This window comes from Fusarium subglutinans (assembly GCF_013396075.1).
Source record: "Fusarium subglutinans strain NRRL 66333 chromosome Unknown NRRL66333_c0000020, whole genome shotgun sequence".
In the NCBI taxonomy this organism is placed as follows: Eukaryota; Fungi; Ascomycota; class Sordariomycetes; order Hypocreales; family Nectriaceae; genus Fusarium; species Fusarium subglutinans.
In genome coordinates this window covers 187,883-202,882 of record NW_023502083.1, presented here as the reverse complement: position 1 = coordinate 202,882, position 15,000 = coordinate 187,883, and the positions used below count along the sequence as shown (strand labels likewise).

The 15,000-nt window shown below is 50.3% G+C and overlaps 5 protein-coding genes across 5 annotated transcripts; 2 read left to right on the top strand and 3 right to left on the bottom strand.

Annotated features, from left to right (window-relative positions):
• Nucleotides 1-212: 212 nt before the first annotated feature.
• FSUBG_2408 (antigen LSA-1) lies at nt 213-2,964 on the bottom strand (the record flags this gene model as incomplete). Its single annotated transcript, XM_036680177.1, has 3 exons — nt 213-395; nt 446-2,467; nt 2,518-2,964. The coding sequence occupies 3 exons, from the start codon at nt 2,962-2,964 to the stop codon at nt 213-215; spliced, it is 2,652 nt and encodes an 883-aa protein (XP_036542085.1).
• A 446-nt stretch (nt 2,965-3,410) lies between these two features.
• On the top strand, nt 3,411-4,901 carry FSUBG_2407 (cytochrome c oxidase assembly subunit 15; the record flags this gene model as incomplete). Its single annotated transcript, XM_036680176.1, has 2 exons — nt 3,411-3,769; nt 3,827-4,901. The coding sequence occupies 2 exons, from the start codon at nt 3,411-3,413 to the stop codon at nt 4,899-4,901; spliced, it is 1,434 nt and encodes a 477-aa protein (XP_036542084.1).
• Nucleotides 4,902-5,203: 302 nt separating this feature from the next.
• On the bottom strand, nt 5,204-7,135 carry FSUBG_2406 (lysyl-tRNA synthetase; the record flags this gene model as incomplete). The annotated part of the gene is made up of 3 exons (XM_036680175.1): nt 5,204-5,214; nt 5,268-6,514; nt 6,564-7,135. 3 exons carry the CDS (start codon nt 7,133-7,135, stop codon nt 5,204-5,206), a joined length of 1,830 nt encoding a protein of 609 aa, XP_036542083.1.
• A 424-nt stretch (nt 7,136-7,559) lies between these two features.
• On the bottom strand, nt 7,560-9,600 carry FSUBG_2405 (uncharacterized protein; the record flags this gene model as incomplete). Its single annotated transcript, XM_036680174.1, has 3 exons — nt 7,560-7,571; nt 7,616-8,936; nt 8,981-9,600. The coding sequence occupies 3 exons, from the start codon at nt 9,598-9,600 to the stop codon at nt 7,560-7,562; spliced, it is 1,953 nt and encodes a 650-aa protein (XP_036542082.1).
• Nucleotides 9,601-12,483: 2,883 nt separating this feature from the next.
• Nucleotides 12,484-13,595, top strand: FSUBG_2404 (chromatin-associated swi6; the record flags this gene model as incomplete). The annotated part of the gene is made up of 6 exons (XM_036680173.1): nt 12,484-12,493; nt 12,652-12,829; nt 12,878-12,920; nt 12,970-13,049; nt 13,106-13,463; nt 13,518-13,595. 6 exons carry the CDS (start codon nt 12,484-12,486, stop codon nt 13,593-13,595), a joined length of 747 nt encoding a protein of 248 aa, XP_036542081.1.
• Nucleotides 13,596-15,000: the final 1,405 nt, after the last annotated feature.

The window sequence follows — 15,000 nt, the reverse complement described above, 5'->3', positions numbered from 1 at the left end:
TCATTAAATGAGTTGGCGCAATCGGCTGTCGTCACATATCTGTACCAGATGCCAGGAATGTTACTATACACCTCAAAAGCTTCACCTCAAGCTATCCGACATCACACAGAACACAGCCTCAATTTCAGAGGATATAGATGAAAGACGCTTTTTAGCTTTTTATTCTCAAACCGCCAATGTATGTATGTCAGTCAGAGTATGCATCGAAAATTCTAAATAGTAGGTTTGGACATGGGCGCAATAATGCCCTGTTTCATAAGCACACGAGGCTTGGTGCTGTCTTGGAAAGTCTCCTTTGTCTGCCACTCTGGTCCAACAGGTAGGCGCAGCGAGCGCTCGTACTGCTGACGGGACTCGAAGGGGTGAGGGAGCTGAGATGCGAGATAACGGTCGTTCTAGAAGTTGTTAGCATGTTGTATAGATGAGTGAAAGTGAGATTGTTTACCTTCTTGATGCGCTTCTCGTTGATAATGACCTTGTCCAGCTTGGCATCTTTACGATCCTTCTTCTTGATACCATCAACCTTTGTTAAGAAACGGCCCTGGTGACGCTTCTTCTCCTTTGCGCTCACGCCGTCACCTACCCATGATCCCCAACCGGGAATTGTGTTATCGACGACCTTGTCATCCTCATCCTCAGCGATAGCTGTCTTTTCAGCTTCAAAGGCACCGACCACGTCCTCACCGGCAAAGGCACGAGCAACCATTTCTTGATCACGAATCGCCATAGGTAGATGCAGGTCTGTCTCGGATTCGACATCTGAAGCATCCTCAGCAGTTTGTGTTTTTGACTTGGATTTGGACTTGCTAGGCTTGGAGGCCACAAGGACGTTGGATGTGAGGTCGAGATCACCAATGTTTGTGCTAGATTGGCCCTTCTTCTTGCGGCGTGTCTCGCCGCGGGACCATGCACCTGTGGTTCCTGAAGAGGCGGGTTCGGAGAGGGATGTAATGTTGGGAATAGCAGGGTTGATACCAGCACCGTTGGTGGTTATTATGACATCGTCGTCCTCGTCATCATCAGCATCCTCGGATTTGCGCTTCTTAGACACCTTGGTAGACTTCTCAAGAGCAGGTTTGAACGGCTGACCATCTGCGGCGCCATATTGGCGTCGGCCCACTTCTTCCAGCTCATCAGCAGAACCATCAAACTCCTCGCCATCAAGCTCTCGTCGGATCTGATTGATGAGAGCGTCGTTCGCCTCCTTCTTAGCGGCCTCGGCCTTTTGCATGAACTTCATGCCCATTAGACCCTTCTGAGGTTCATCCTCCTCTTCCTCAAGAGCCGCCAGCTGTCGACGCAGAGAAGCATCGCCCCCGTCGGAGTCACTGTCTGATTCAGACGAATCGTCAGAGCCACCAGCACGACCTTCCTTTCTCCTTCGAAGCTCCTCGTCCTTGCGCGCCATCTCAGTGAGACCAGCGCGGAAATCATCGTCCCATACGGCTCGCTTTGTCTTGGAACCGATCTTGGCCCACTTGCTCTCCTTGTGTCGCTGGCCAACACGCTCAAGCGCTCGTCGGCGGTCTTGCGCTTCACGCTCCTCCTCAGAGTCAATCTCGCCAGCCTCTTCCATAGCCTCCTTTGTAGCCATTTCATCGCGTTCTCGCTGCTTTCTGTGCACGCGGTGATATGCCTTGCTCTTGATCTTCTTGATGCGCTTGGCTCGCTTGGCCTCTCGAGAGTTGAGCTCACGTTCCATACGCTTGCGTGCTAGAGCTTCCTTACGGGTGAGCTCATTGCCCTCTTCATCATAGTCCTTCTCCTTTGGCTTTTGTGGCTTTTCCATTGTGAGACCGCTCTGCTCCATGATGGACATGATGGCAGATTCGAGCTCGTTGCTCGGTTTTGACACATTGAGAGGCTGTATCTCGGTAGTATCAAGACCGGCAGTCGCTGAGTTCTGAGGCAGAGGAAACATAAGATGCTCAGCTCTTCGATTTTGCTTAACGGTGTCGTTCCATCGATCCAGGGTTTCGTTGGTCTTTTCATAGGCCGCACTCCGATCAAGTTGGTCCTGCTGTCTTCTCGCCAAAGGCACATCCAGCTTCTTGGAAGCACCGGGACGCTTCTCCTTCTCCTCTTTACTCATCAGCTTCATAGATTTCTTCACGTTGACGTCGTTGATGCCCGTCATTCCTAGATCAGCAAGACTGATCTTGGCTTTTGACTTGGGCTTGTCGTTTTCATAGTCCTTTTGACCTCCATATCCCTTGATCATGCCTTGAAGAGCCTCGAGCTTCTCCGGGCTGGCTTCCTCATCGTCACTCTCGTCATCGTCACTGTCGTCGTCTTCTTCCGATTCGTCGGATGCATCGTCGTCAGACTCTGACGATCCGGAGTGATCTTTCTGCACGGGTTCGTCGTCTGACTCCTCGAATTGGTCCAGAACTGTTGCTAAGTCGATAGCATCTGCGCCGAGCGTTTCACCCTCGTCGTCTTGGGAATCGTCTTCTGAGTCATCGTCCTTTTGGGTGTTAGAATAGGATCAGCTGTTGGAGAACAGAACACACTTACCTCACGCTGTGTAGTCTTGCTGCCTCGGAACGTGTAACCCTCAAACTTGTCTTCATCACTGTCGCCAAACGCATCGTCACTCTCAATCTCCGAATCCTCATCGTCATCTCTTAAACCTCCCAGTCGCCATTCGTTCCCTTCACTATCGCTTCCATCATCGGCATCGTCGTCTATTGGTCGACTAGGCCTCTTGACCTTTTTTTTCTGTGGCTTTTCCTCTTCCTCGTCCTCGTCGTCCTCTTCTTCTTCGCGGCCATGCTTTCGCTCGATTTCAGCGTCTAATTCTCGTGCTCGAGGCGTTCGCTTCTGTTTCGGCGCAAAGTTCTCCTGTGCGATACCGAATGCATCGAGTGCATTCTTCTGTGATCTCGCCTTGGACTTCTTGTTGCCGGCCTTAGCTTTAGGGGCTGCAATAAGGGGTCGCCCGTGAGCCTGTCTTCCGCCCATTGTTACTGCCAAGTGCTGGTATCCAATATATCGAGGTATGGGCGTTGCGCGGAGCGGCGTGAAATTGTTGAATGGCGTCGACACAGCTTTCAGAGCAACACTTTTTTCCAGCTTTTCTGCCGTATAAAAAGTTTGGCGGTGAGATGACCCTTGGCGGGGCACTATACGTACCAATGCGTGTAATGGAGTGTAAATGGCGTGTAAGATAAGCCTATCAGAGACGTTGTAAATTGCTGATTCTAGTGGGGTCGATCCCACTGAAGACCACAGGGGCCTTTCCACTACGGACCAGGTTTAGCACCGAATACCGAGTCACATCGGATGTCGAATTTATGGCCAAGGTCTCGTATGATCTATAAGTGAGCCACTTCTTCCTCGTCTTCTTCGTCGTCCAATTCGACTCCTCCCAATCTTGCTCGTCCGACCTCTGAACATTGGCTTCGATCATGGCGTCTTCCTTTGCCCCCGGGCTCCGGAGGTTACTATTCCAGGCCACGACCACAGCGTCTGGACCGTCAAAGTTCTTTGTCTGCAACCAATGCCTTCGAAGTGCTCCCCGGAGCATGCCCTCGCGGGTTCTCAGCGCTGTCCGATCACGATCCTATGCTGATTCCGCCATCAACAAACCAATTGGAACTATCGCCGAGCAGGTCTCTGCCCGCACATCTCCCTCTGTCTCTCAAGCTACCAAGAAAGCATGGCCTGAGTCCAACCCGAAAGGTGTGGGCTACTGGCTCCTCGGCAGCGCTGTTAGTGTTTTTGGTATTGTCGTCTTTGGTGGTCTAACACGTTTGACCGAGTCTGGGTATGCTTCTCTTTGCTTGCTGCAGACCAATTGAATAGCCAGCTAACGCCAGAACAGCTTGAGTATCACTGAATGGAGACCTGTCACCGGTTCGCTTCCTCCCATGTCCAAAGAAGATTGGGAGTCCGAGTTCGAAAAGTACCGTGCGTCGCCCGAGTTCAAACTTCTCAACCCTCATATGGACCTCGGAGAATTCAAGAAAATCTACTTTATGGAATGGTTTCACCGTGTCTGGGGTCGCTTCATTGGCCTGACCTTTGTCATTCCTACCGCCTACCTCGTCGCCCGCCGCAAAGTTACACCTAAAATGGCCTTGAATCTTGCTGGAATATCTGCATTGATTGGTTTCCAAGGTATCATTGGCTGGTGGATGGTCAAGTCTGGTCTCAAGGACGACCTGTTTGCTCCTGGTTCTCACCCCCGGGTCTCTCAGTACCGCCTCACCACTCACCTTGGTACCGCCTTTGTCTGCTACTCCTGGATGCTTCTCTCTGCTTTGACTGTTCTCCGAACTCGTCGCTGGCTCGCGAACCCCGAAGCAGCCATGAATCAGATCGGTGCTATGAGCCAGCCCGGTCTCCGCACTATGCGCCGCGTTGTCTTCGCCCTTGCTACTCTGACCTTTATTACTGCCATGTCTGGTGGTCTTGTTGCTGGTCTCGATGCTGGTCTGATCTATAACGAATTCCCTAAGATGGGTCTTGGTCTCTTCCCTCCTAAGCAGGAACTCTGGGACAAGTTCTACTCTCGTAAGGAGGACCAGTCTGATCTCTGGTGGCGCAACATGCTCGAGAACCCCAGCACTGTTCAGATGAACCACCGAATTCTTGCTGTGACTACCTTCTGCTCCATTCTCTCGCTCTTCGTCTACGCGCGCACGAGACGTGTTAAGGCTATCCTCCCCGCCAACATCAAGAAGGGCGCCGATGGCCTTTTCCACGTTGTATCTTTGCAGGTTGCCCTCGGCATCAGCACTCTCATCTATATGGTGCCAATTTCCCTCGCCGCAGCTCACCAGGCGGGTGCTCTTGGTGTGTTGACCATGGCTCTGGTTTTGGCCCACAGACTACATATTCCCAAGCCCACTCTTCGTCTCCTCGAGCAGCGATTGAAGCAGGCTGCTGCCAAATAAAGAGTTGGTGGCGTTGTAAGATACTGAAGAACAGCATGTATATTATTCTTGTACAATATGGTACCCAATAGCATCAATAGAATAACGAAACGAAAGGCTGGTAGACTGGCTAAATGACACATATAATGAACATCTTGGACACACTCGACTCTTAGAAGAATCATTAACATGGTTTATAAAAACATTTTATTTTCTTTCTAATTCCATCAGACTGGAAATCTGACCATTCTTATGTCGTTGTCACAGCGTAAAATCATGCATTCCAACTTATCAGTTAACCCAGTAAATCCCATTTTCCCATTTTACTTGTGAGCTACCCAATCAAGTCAGTAATTTGTCCTCGGTTTCAGGAGTGGTCAGGCTTACCAATGCCCTCCTCAGGCATGGGCTCAATACCAGCAACCTCGGCTGCAAGCTTCTTCTGCTCCAGCTTATCATCCTTCATGAAGGGGAAAGCGAGAACCTCACGAATGGTGTAGTTGTCAGTCAAGAACATGACCATTCGGTCGATACCCATACCCCAACCACCAGTAGGAGGCAGACCATATTCAAGCGAGGTACAGAAGTTCTCGTCAATGAGCTGAGCCTCATCATCTCCCTGGTCCTTCTGACGAGCCTGCTCCTCAAAACGCAGACGCTGGTCAAAGGGATCGTTCAACTCAGTGTAGGCATTGGCGATCTCCTTCTTGCAAACAAAGGCCTCGAAACGCTCGCACAGACCGGGAATCTCACGGTGGTACTTGGCAAGGGGGCTCATGACTTGAGGGTGACCAGTGATGAAAGAGGGGTTAACACACTTCTCCTCGATGAACTCACCAACCAGCTTGTCAATCATGCGGGCGTTGGTGAGAGGAGGTGTGCACTCCAGGTTCATCTTCTTGAGGATCTTCTTGAGGAACTCGTTGGTTTCTTGTGTGTGGAGCTGATCACCGGGAGGGAACTTCTCTCCGGTAGCCTCCTCCAGGGTGGGAATCATCTCATATCGGGGCCAGGGCTTTTCCCAGTTGACCTCGTACTTCTCGCCGGTCTGGGTGTGGAAGGTGGTCTTGTAGCCACCGGTCAGGTACTTGACAAGGCCAGAAACCATGTCCTCAGTGATGTCCATCAGGTCGTTGACATCGGCGTAGGCCTGATAGAACTCAATGGTAGTGAATTCGGGGTTGTGGGTGAGATCAGCACCCTCGTTTCGGAATTGACGTCCAATCTCGTACACGCGGTTAAGGCCACCAACAACAAGCATCTTGAGGTACAGCTCAGGAGCGACACGCATGAACATCTGCATGTCGTACTCGTTATGGTGAGTAGTGAAGGGCTTAGCAGTGGCACCGCCAGCAATCTGGTTCATCATGGGGGTCTCAACCTCGACGAAGTCACGCTCGTCAAAGTATCGGCGGATCCAGGTGATCATCTTGGATCGAGTAATGAAAACATTGCGGGCCTTCTCGTTGCAGATAAGATCGAGATATCGCTTGCGGTATCTCTGCTCGAGATCCTTGAAGCCGTAGTGGTCATCAGGAAGGGCGTGGAGACAAGGAGTCAGGAGGATGACCTCAGTCGCGAAGATGGACAGCTCACCCTCCTCTCCCTTCTCAAGCTTGGTCTTAGGGGCAGTTCTACAGTTAATTAGTATATGTTACGGTTCTAGGACAATTCGTAACCTACCGGCCGGGGTAGCCAATAACACCAATGATATCACCTCGGCGGAGGTGCTCGTGCTGAGCATCAAACGCGGGAGCTCCCTCTCGCACCTCTTGGGCTTGGCACATAATCTGGACCTTGACGCCCTCTGTTCGGACATCGTAGAAAAGAAGTTTGGAGCCAGATGCTCGCTTTCCGTGGACACGGGCACCAATCTGGATGATCTTGTCCTTGGCATGCTCGCCAGACTTGAGGTGTCCGAATTCCTTAACAAAGTTTCGCAGGTCGTATGTGACATTGAACTTGTGAGGGTAAGGGTTGGGGCTCTTGGTCTCGCGGAGCTTGTTGATGGTCCTCGATCGAATCTCGAAGTACTGGTTGGGAGTGAGGTCCTTCTCGGCAGCCTCAGCACCACCAGCAGCCTTCTTGGGAGCGGGAGCAGGGCCGCGCTCAGCAGCCTTCTTCTTCTTTTCCTCCTCCTTCTGGCGCGCCTTCTGGCGCTTCTTCAACTCGGTCTTGGAGACCTTCTCACCAGTTACCTCATCGAGGTGCAGGTTGGAGACCTGCTCGGTCGGGGGGGCAGCAGCGTCAGCCATGATTGCGTCTCGTTTCGCGGTGGGAATAATTGAAATGGCAGATCTCCAAATCAGGCGACAGTTCCTGATTTAAGTCTCTGCTGCCGGCAAATTGAGTCAAGCTGTGATGGATGTGGTGAGTCAGTGGAAACAGTCAGGGCATTGGAGGGGCAGAAGAAATCCATTGGTTTGGGCGCCACAATCGCGGGGTAAATTTTCAGTCAGGCATTCCATCCATTCTCTGGACGAGCTCAGCCACCGCTAAAATCATTGGTAGAAATGTCCATATACGGCAAAAGACCACGAGAACGAAGCAATAGAAGCAGTGAGCTCTCCGAATTTGGTCATATTATTGAATCATGAGCAGGTTGTATCTAGCTCTGAGTCTTCGTCATTACTTATATACATTTTTTTGTTAGCCAATCAGCTATTGTGATTCTCAACTTTAGCCGCCCAACTGTAATCATTGTTTTATTCCAAAAACATAGCATCCCCGCGTACCCCTTGCATAGCCATGGCCATGTCTGCACCATGCATTGCTCCGTTCTGCATCGCCATATTCATATTTGGCATCGAACGACTCATGTTGATGGCGTTTCGGTTGATAGGGCTCCCAGTTCCGTTGGGCATCATAAACTGTGCGGCTGCTCGTTGTTGTTGCTGCATCTGCTGTTGTTGCTGTTGGGTAGGCCGCGTTCGTGGTACTTCTAGAGTTGATTGTTGCTGGACAGGTGGTTGAGGCTTGACTGGAGATGCATTTACCATGGCGAAGCTGTCATCATCCTCCATCTCTGCATCGGCATCTTGATCACTGGCCTCGGCGATTGATGATGGACCAGTTGTTGAGGCCGAAGTAGTGCAATGCTCGCTCGGAGCGCCGTTAATGCTAGTTGTTGACTGACGTTTAGGAAGCTGTGGTCGTTGCGGTTGCTGCTGTGCTTGAAAATGTGGCTGGGATGGCGTCTGGATTTGTGGCGTTGGTTGAGTGCCGTTGACAGCAGCGGCAGAGGCTTGGTTCTGGCTGGCTTGTTCCAACGTCCTCTGGGCGTTCATCCCAGCAGCATTGGCCCTTGAAGAAGCAATGACACTCTTCCAGCGCTCGATGGATCTGGTCACAAGAGCACCGAGGTCGAGTTGGTTATCCTCGATAGAGAAACCTACAGCCCTTCCGCCCTTGACAGCCTGCTCGTAAGAAAGAGAAAGCAACTCTCTTTCAAGTGGAATCGTGACTGGTGGGGCAAGCCTAAACTCCTTGGGTTGCTGAAGCTTGTTCAGTTGCTCAATCTGGGATTTGAGGTTGGCATTCTCTTGCTTGAGCCTGTGCTGCTTCTCCTTCATCTTCTCAGCCTCCTTGTGCTTTCTTCCCACACCCCGGGCTAACTCCAGAATCCAAAGTTCTTGCTGCCGTTGAATCGGAAGAGTCTCCCATACTGCGTATGCTGACTGGAGGTGTTCATCGATTTGCGCCTCAAGTTGTTCGGCCATTTTCTCAGCCTTGCGGATCGACTCCCGAGGGTTTCGGAAATTATTATTTGTCGAAGGGGGATATTTGAACTCATCCATGACGGCGGTGGTAGCAGAAGCACAGGTCACTTTCCAAGCCTTGAACTCTCCTGCGAAGTAAGTCCGTAGAGCCTCGTATTCGCGGTGACCTGGCGATTGGACTGACCAAGATGTGGAGGTGGGGTGTTGCGTCGACGAAAAAAGAGTCGGTGGAGGCTGTAGGCATTGAAGAGTGAGGGCAGGAAAATCGAGAGATAGGGGATCGAAATCGAATGGCATCGAGTTGCTGTCAAGTTGTACCCTGCTCCCCTTGTTAGCACTACAGAAGCATAATCATTATTGAGAAAAAACGTCAAGTCATACTTGGCTGCTCTCCAAGAGCTGAGGAGCTCCCTTAACGCGAGCTCCGCGGCACGGGCTGTATCCATAGCGTCTGAAAGTTTTTGCTTAACATCAAACTGGGCTTTTTGGATGGCCTGTTTGCTAACAGTACGTTGCATGCCAGGGCGTTTTGGTGGCTCGGGTGCGGCATCGCTCTCCCAGCTGCCACGTTTCGGGATGTCGTTCATAACGCCCGTCGCCTCCCATGTTGGCTGGAAAGCTGGCGCATATGTCATAGTCGAGTCAACGGAGAGCTGATTGTCCTTGGAGAGAACAGGGGACTGAAAGTCTTCATTCTCAGGAAGGGGTGTGTCCTTTACGACATGTGTCCTGGGCGTTCCCACTGGAGTTGAGGCTTCACGCCTCCCGCCAAGGGAACCCCGGGGCTGTCGTCTGGTGATGCCACCACGAAGCTTTCTGATAGCATCGACATCGTGAATTCCATCCGCGGGTTTTGGGTTCTTCTCCTTGATATACAGATCGAGATGGCGACCGAGCGAAGAAGAGGTGAAAGCTTGCCCACAAAAGGGGCAGTTCTTGTCCTTAGGGGCACCAGCCTTGGGTGTTCCTGAGTCGGCCGTCTGGGGAGTAGATTCGGGCATTTTGAAGATAGGTAGGTATCAGAAGGGCCCAATATCGAAAATTAGGGGGAGAAGGATACGAAAATACGGTGGCTGTTGGGGAAAGGTCTCTCGGTAGGCAGTAACTACAAGAACGTAAAAAGTGGCTGCAGCTCCAATTGGGGAGCGTTACAGGCGTCAATCATAAGTATAGTAGCGAGCGAGGATTGAAGAGAAAAGAACGAGCGTATTGGGGCCGAGACCTCCGGGCGTAAGGGAATTCAATGGACGTTCATGCAAAATTACAGAGCATGAAGATTGTTGAAGGAGTGGAATGAGGCGGTGGGGAGTTTTGTTAGGAAGTTGAGAGAGTCTAAAAGAGCGGACGGGAAGGGAGCAACAAGAAAGAAATGGAGGTTGAAAGGAAAAGAAGATAGAGGCTCGAGAGGTTAAAGGCAATAGAAGGAAGTTTAGAGGCGGCGGGAGACTAAAGGGGAAGCCAGGTCTCTTAGCATCGCTACCTAGGTTTAATTGTTCTTTGGTTTTTTCCCCCCCTCTCCATTTTAAAATAAAGCCTCCTCGCTCCTGTCCTCCTCCGGGCTATTCAGGGGCGGATCCAACCAAGACCCCCAGGCCCCAGATTGGCGCTGTTAGCACCAACGGTACCCCTGACGCTTAGTGGCCGTCCCGCCGTCTGGAATTCTGGATGTCTCTCCCGCTGCTCGCTTAGTGCTGATCGGGCTGCTCTAAGAGGTCCATCCTAGCGCCGTCGGGAGGTGCAACTGTCGCTGATGGATGCTCCAGACAGACGCTGTGGTTCCTGCGAGGGCAGGGCGACCAGTCCGGTCCCAGGGGGTTGCAACGGTGAGATCTTTAGAAATGATGCGATCTTTAGAGATCAAACTCAATTGGAACTATCTTATCTTTCAATGAGGATGTTCTCGAGAATGTTTGAACTTGATCAAAAGTCCCATTGCCATCTCAATTTGGGCATCAGCATTGGTGGTGATCGGCTCAGGGTCGCTAAAAGGGAGGAGGATATGCAGCTATAAATACGACAATCTCTCGTTCTAAAATTATGGCCGCCTTAGCTAAAATTCTATTAACTATGGAACTGCTTCGTAACTAACTCTCCATTCCCATGTGACTGAATTACGGTAAACTCATTCATGACCGTTGATTATTTCACAAGCTCCACTTGCATTGCTGTCAATCAAAGTTTTAAAAAGGCTGATAGCTTGTTGAGATCCAGTTCGTAATACGAGCTCCTTTTCGTACGAAAGCGAAAATTATGTAGGTATTGATTGGATCAACACTGTATAATTAATGCCTTAGGATCGGCCTTGATCCTATAGATCGTGGATCTGGCGTCTACTACTCCGTGCCTTATATGACATCCCTTACTTCCACCGTTTGGTTGCCTTTGTCAATTGGACTTTCAGCCCGCTATTGATGACGCCTCAATCCTGCATATCGTAATAGAGTGGGTTCAGTTGGTTCCCCAAGTGCAGCCCCTTTATGTAAGCCTAGTGCTAAGGTCAAGTCAAAGCAAGCAAGCAAGTGTCGGGTATGTCTCAACCAAAGACAAAAGATAAACTGGTACAAGGTTCAAACATTTGTCGATCTAAGGACCCAACGACATCTCGACTCTGAACCCCGAATAAAGAGACTGAGATGGCCTGGGGAAACAAATTCTGAGCCGACTGGACGCTGCCATCGGCAGTCCTTGAGCGCTAGGCGCCTGAACTCGCACAAGATTGGCTTTCAAGTAGAAGCATGGGTGGCACCGACCATGGGGTTGCTATTAGGCATAGGATCCATGTCCAAGACACGACATAGGACCAGCAGACGGTGAGCTTCTGCAACCCCCTTTAACACTGCAGCAGTACTATCTCACATAGAGATCAGTGAGCCACTCAGTCGTCATTTACTTGCAATCTTTAATTACAGCCTGCAGCTCCTTACTTCAAACTGACGCAACGCAACTTGCTTGTCTGGAGTTGGCTTTTCATCTGGTAATGCAGCCCTCGGCAACTCTCATCCGTACTTCCATTCGCGTTTTCGAGCGGAATCTATCAGTCCCATTTGCCTGTTCAATCCAAGGCCGGGTTTACACTCCACGTTGAGAAGCTCAGGGTCTCCGGTATAAAGCAGGGAAATGTCTAGTACATCGGCAAAGCTTATTGCTGAGCTTCAGTTGTTTGTCTCTTGTTAGCCCCTGAGTTGAGCCGCAAGCGTGACAAGATGGCAAATAGCTCTACGTACTTAACCTGAGACCATGCATGATAGGCGCTGGTGCACCACAACTATTTGGCCTTTGCTACTAGTTGCTACTGCAGCTCAAGCTGGCGTTTATTTGCCAAGTCATGGCAAGCTGAACAAAAAGAAAAGGTGCTGATTGGCATCAAGTTGTTGGCATACTGGTATGTGATAGCATGTCCTTATTTCGAAATAAGATGTTACTTGCATCCTGCCAACTTTTGCTTTTGTTTGATTCTGGAATTGGCTACCTTCCAATCGTCGTTTTATTTGCCCTCCATTCACTTTGCAAGGGGGCGAGATAACTTGAGAGCTAACACTGGGAAGCCCAACAATGGAGGGAGGACAGACAGAGTGTAGCACGGCAATTTGGCGAGAACTGTAACACGCCGATGAGATAAAGTAACACGGGAGTAGACGTTGAAGTTTGGAAAAGAGAAGCATTCCTCATCCAGAGGTTGCCATAGGGTCACGTGCTCTGTGCCACAACTCATTTACAGCCACAGCCACAGCCACAGATACTGCCTCCTCCAAAAGCGTTCTTCAGTCGCGGAATTGAGGTGCAGCTACGATTTGTTTTCGAATATATCATCAGCACCGTAAATTTGTAATCACTTACAACGTATCTCAACACAGACTAGCACACGCCAAACAGAAATATCCAAAATGCCCCCTGGTATGTTATTACTATTATTTCTGCCTGATTCACCTGCGCCGACACCTGTCGCACGCGCCGCACGATGAGCGCATCGCGATCGCGTCTCCGGTTCTATACACAATATAGCCTCTATTTCTAGCGCGATTGATATCCTGCCATTGCTGACTATCGCGCAGCTCTTAGTGATGAGGAATCCTCCGAAGTTGGGGAGTTCACTACGCCTCCTCGCGCGAGCAGCCGTAAGAAGTCAACGTCCGCCGCTGCGGCAGATCAGATCGACGATATGAAGCCCGAGCAGGCTTCCGACGACGAGGACGGCGACGGCGAAGAAGATGAAGACCTAGATGAGGATGAGTAAGACATCAGCGAACGTGTCGAAAGGGCCAAGCTCACATGCTACAGATTTGTTGTTGAAGCTATAAAAAAACACATGGTTTACGACGACGTAGGGAATAATAGCCCAACTCTATATCAGATAATAACCGTGGCCGCAGGGAAGTCTACAATTTCAAGTCAAGTGGGAAGGCTACGAGGCCAAAAAAGATTTGACGTGGGAACCTGAGGAGAATCTTAGGTAGGTGATAGAGGCGCATGACTTGCTCAAGGCCTTGTCTGACGTGTCATCTCCAGAGAGTCTGCCCAGGAGATCCTCGACGCCTACTTCGAAAAATATGGCGGCCGCGAGAAACTATTTGAAGAGCATGAGACAGCATCAAAAACGAAGAAGCGCCGCCGTGCCACCACCAATGGCACCCCTAGCACAACGTCGACAACCAAGCGACCGCGACGTGAGCACCCGGCTAATTCTGTAACTCCGGCGACAGCGAAGAATTGGAGCCCTCCAGCAGGGTCCTGGGAAGAGGAGATTGAGACGATTGATGCATGCGAGGATGAAGGCAGTGGCAAGTTGATCGTTTATCTTATTTGGAAGAACGGCCGCAAGACCAAGCACGACACCGACGTTATCTACAAGAAATGCCCACAAAAGGTCAGTGACTTGGGGATTTGGCAATGTCGCATTCACTGACGAGAAGTAACACAGATGCTCCGCTTCTACGAGCGCCATGTCAAGATCATTAGAGATGAGAACAAGGCTCTTGTTGATGGCGCAGAGACTTAGCAGGACTTGAACAAGGACGGGGGAATTGGAGGGAGAAGCAGCCATGTAAAGTATCCATTTTGTACTGATCCTCGATGTGGCTGTGGATGGAATGGCGTTACGGGCGATGGCCATTAAGTCGCGGAATGGGTTTCTGTTTTTCTATTTGACTTACATGCGTCTACACGCGGAATGGGAATCGAATGCTGGTATTCAGACAAGACTTCACATCATATCATGGAGAAACACGGCGCACGTAGCATGTGTATTTGAAGCCTGTAGTTTTATGAGGGAGCGTGTTGGCTACGCAATTGAGTCACAGTGAATTGATAGTGTATAAGCATTGTGCAAGCATTCATGTGAAGATGTCAGACTCGTGCCTTGCATTCCGTGGAAGTGCGGCACATCAGGCAGGGTCTTTTTAGGATCCTTGGCTTAGAGCCAGTCAAACGCGCCTTGACGCGACAACGGTCAATTAAAAAAAGACCTGAGGTGACGTTTTCTGCGAGGCTGGGAAAGCCCAAAGACGTTCCAGCGTGTCAGAGGCCCCTGAAGGTCTCCACAGCGGGACCATTGCAGCGAGCTTAGGTCTCCCCCTTCCCAGCCTTGCCATTTACTAGCGACTAGGTACCTGTGGGCTGTAAGAAAAAGACGGTGGCGGGGCAACGACTTATAATAGAGTGAGTGGTCGTTGGTGAAGTGAGACTACGCATTCCAGTTCCTGATCTTGTTTATCTCTTTTCTAAGGAACGAATCTTACGACCTATTTTCTTGAATAAAGAATTGAGAGATTTTTGGACATTTACGACTGTAACGACTCTCCATTGTACGACTTTGTGTGATTGATTGGTTCATCTGGTTGCACTACGTTGACTCTCCTCCAACCTCTTGACTCGGACTTGAACTCAACTCTACTCTCTCTACTCTACCACAACAGAATTCTTGACTGGGTATGTCTACCCCATGAGCCTCAGCAGTCTAGTCTAATTGGACCCTTGAACTAACTGTCTCAGATTGAAACATCTCCCTTGAGTCCATTGTTCGCAACAAAGACAATCTCAACGTATTGCAACACTACGACCCAAAGTCTCACCATACACAACATCAACGTCTCCCACCAATCGATCCGCTTTCAACCGCCATCATGAAAAAGAACGATGTTATCGCCATCATTATCATCATTCTCTTCATCATCTTGGCAGGCGTATCATTCGGTATTTGGAAACTCGTCTCTATGGCCAAGAATCATATGAGCGTGACAGGCAGCGGCACATCAAGCAGCCACTCCAGCCGCGACATTGCCGACTAATTCATTCACCTCTCAAGCTTTCAAGCTTCTGATACCCAGTGGTGGTTCTTTTCCTTGTTTATACTTTTGAGCACAGCGGTTTCGTGGTTATTTACTGCCACTTGTTTTGGATACAAC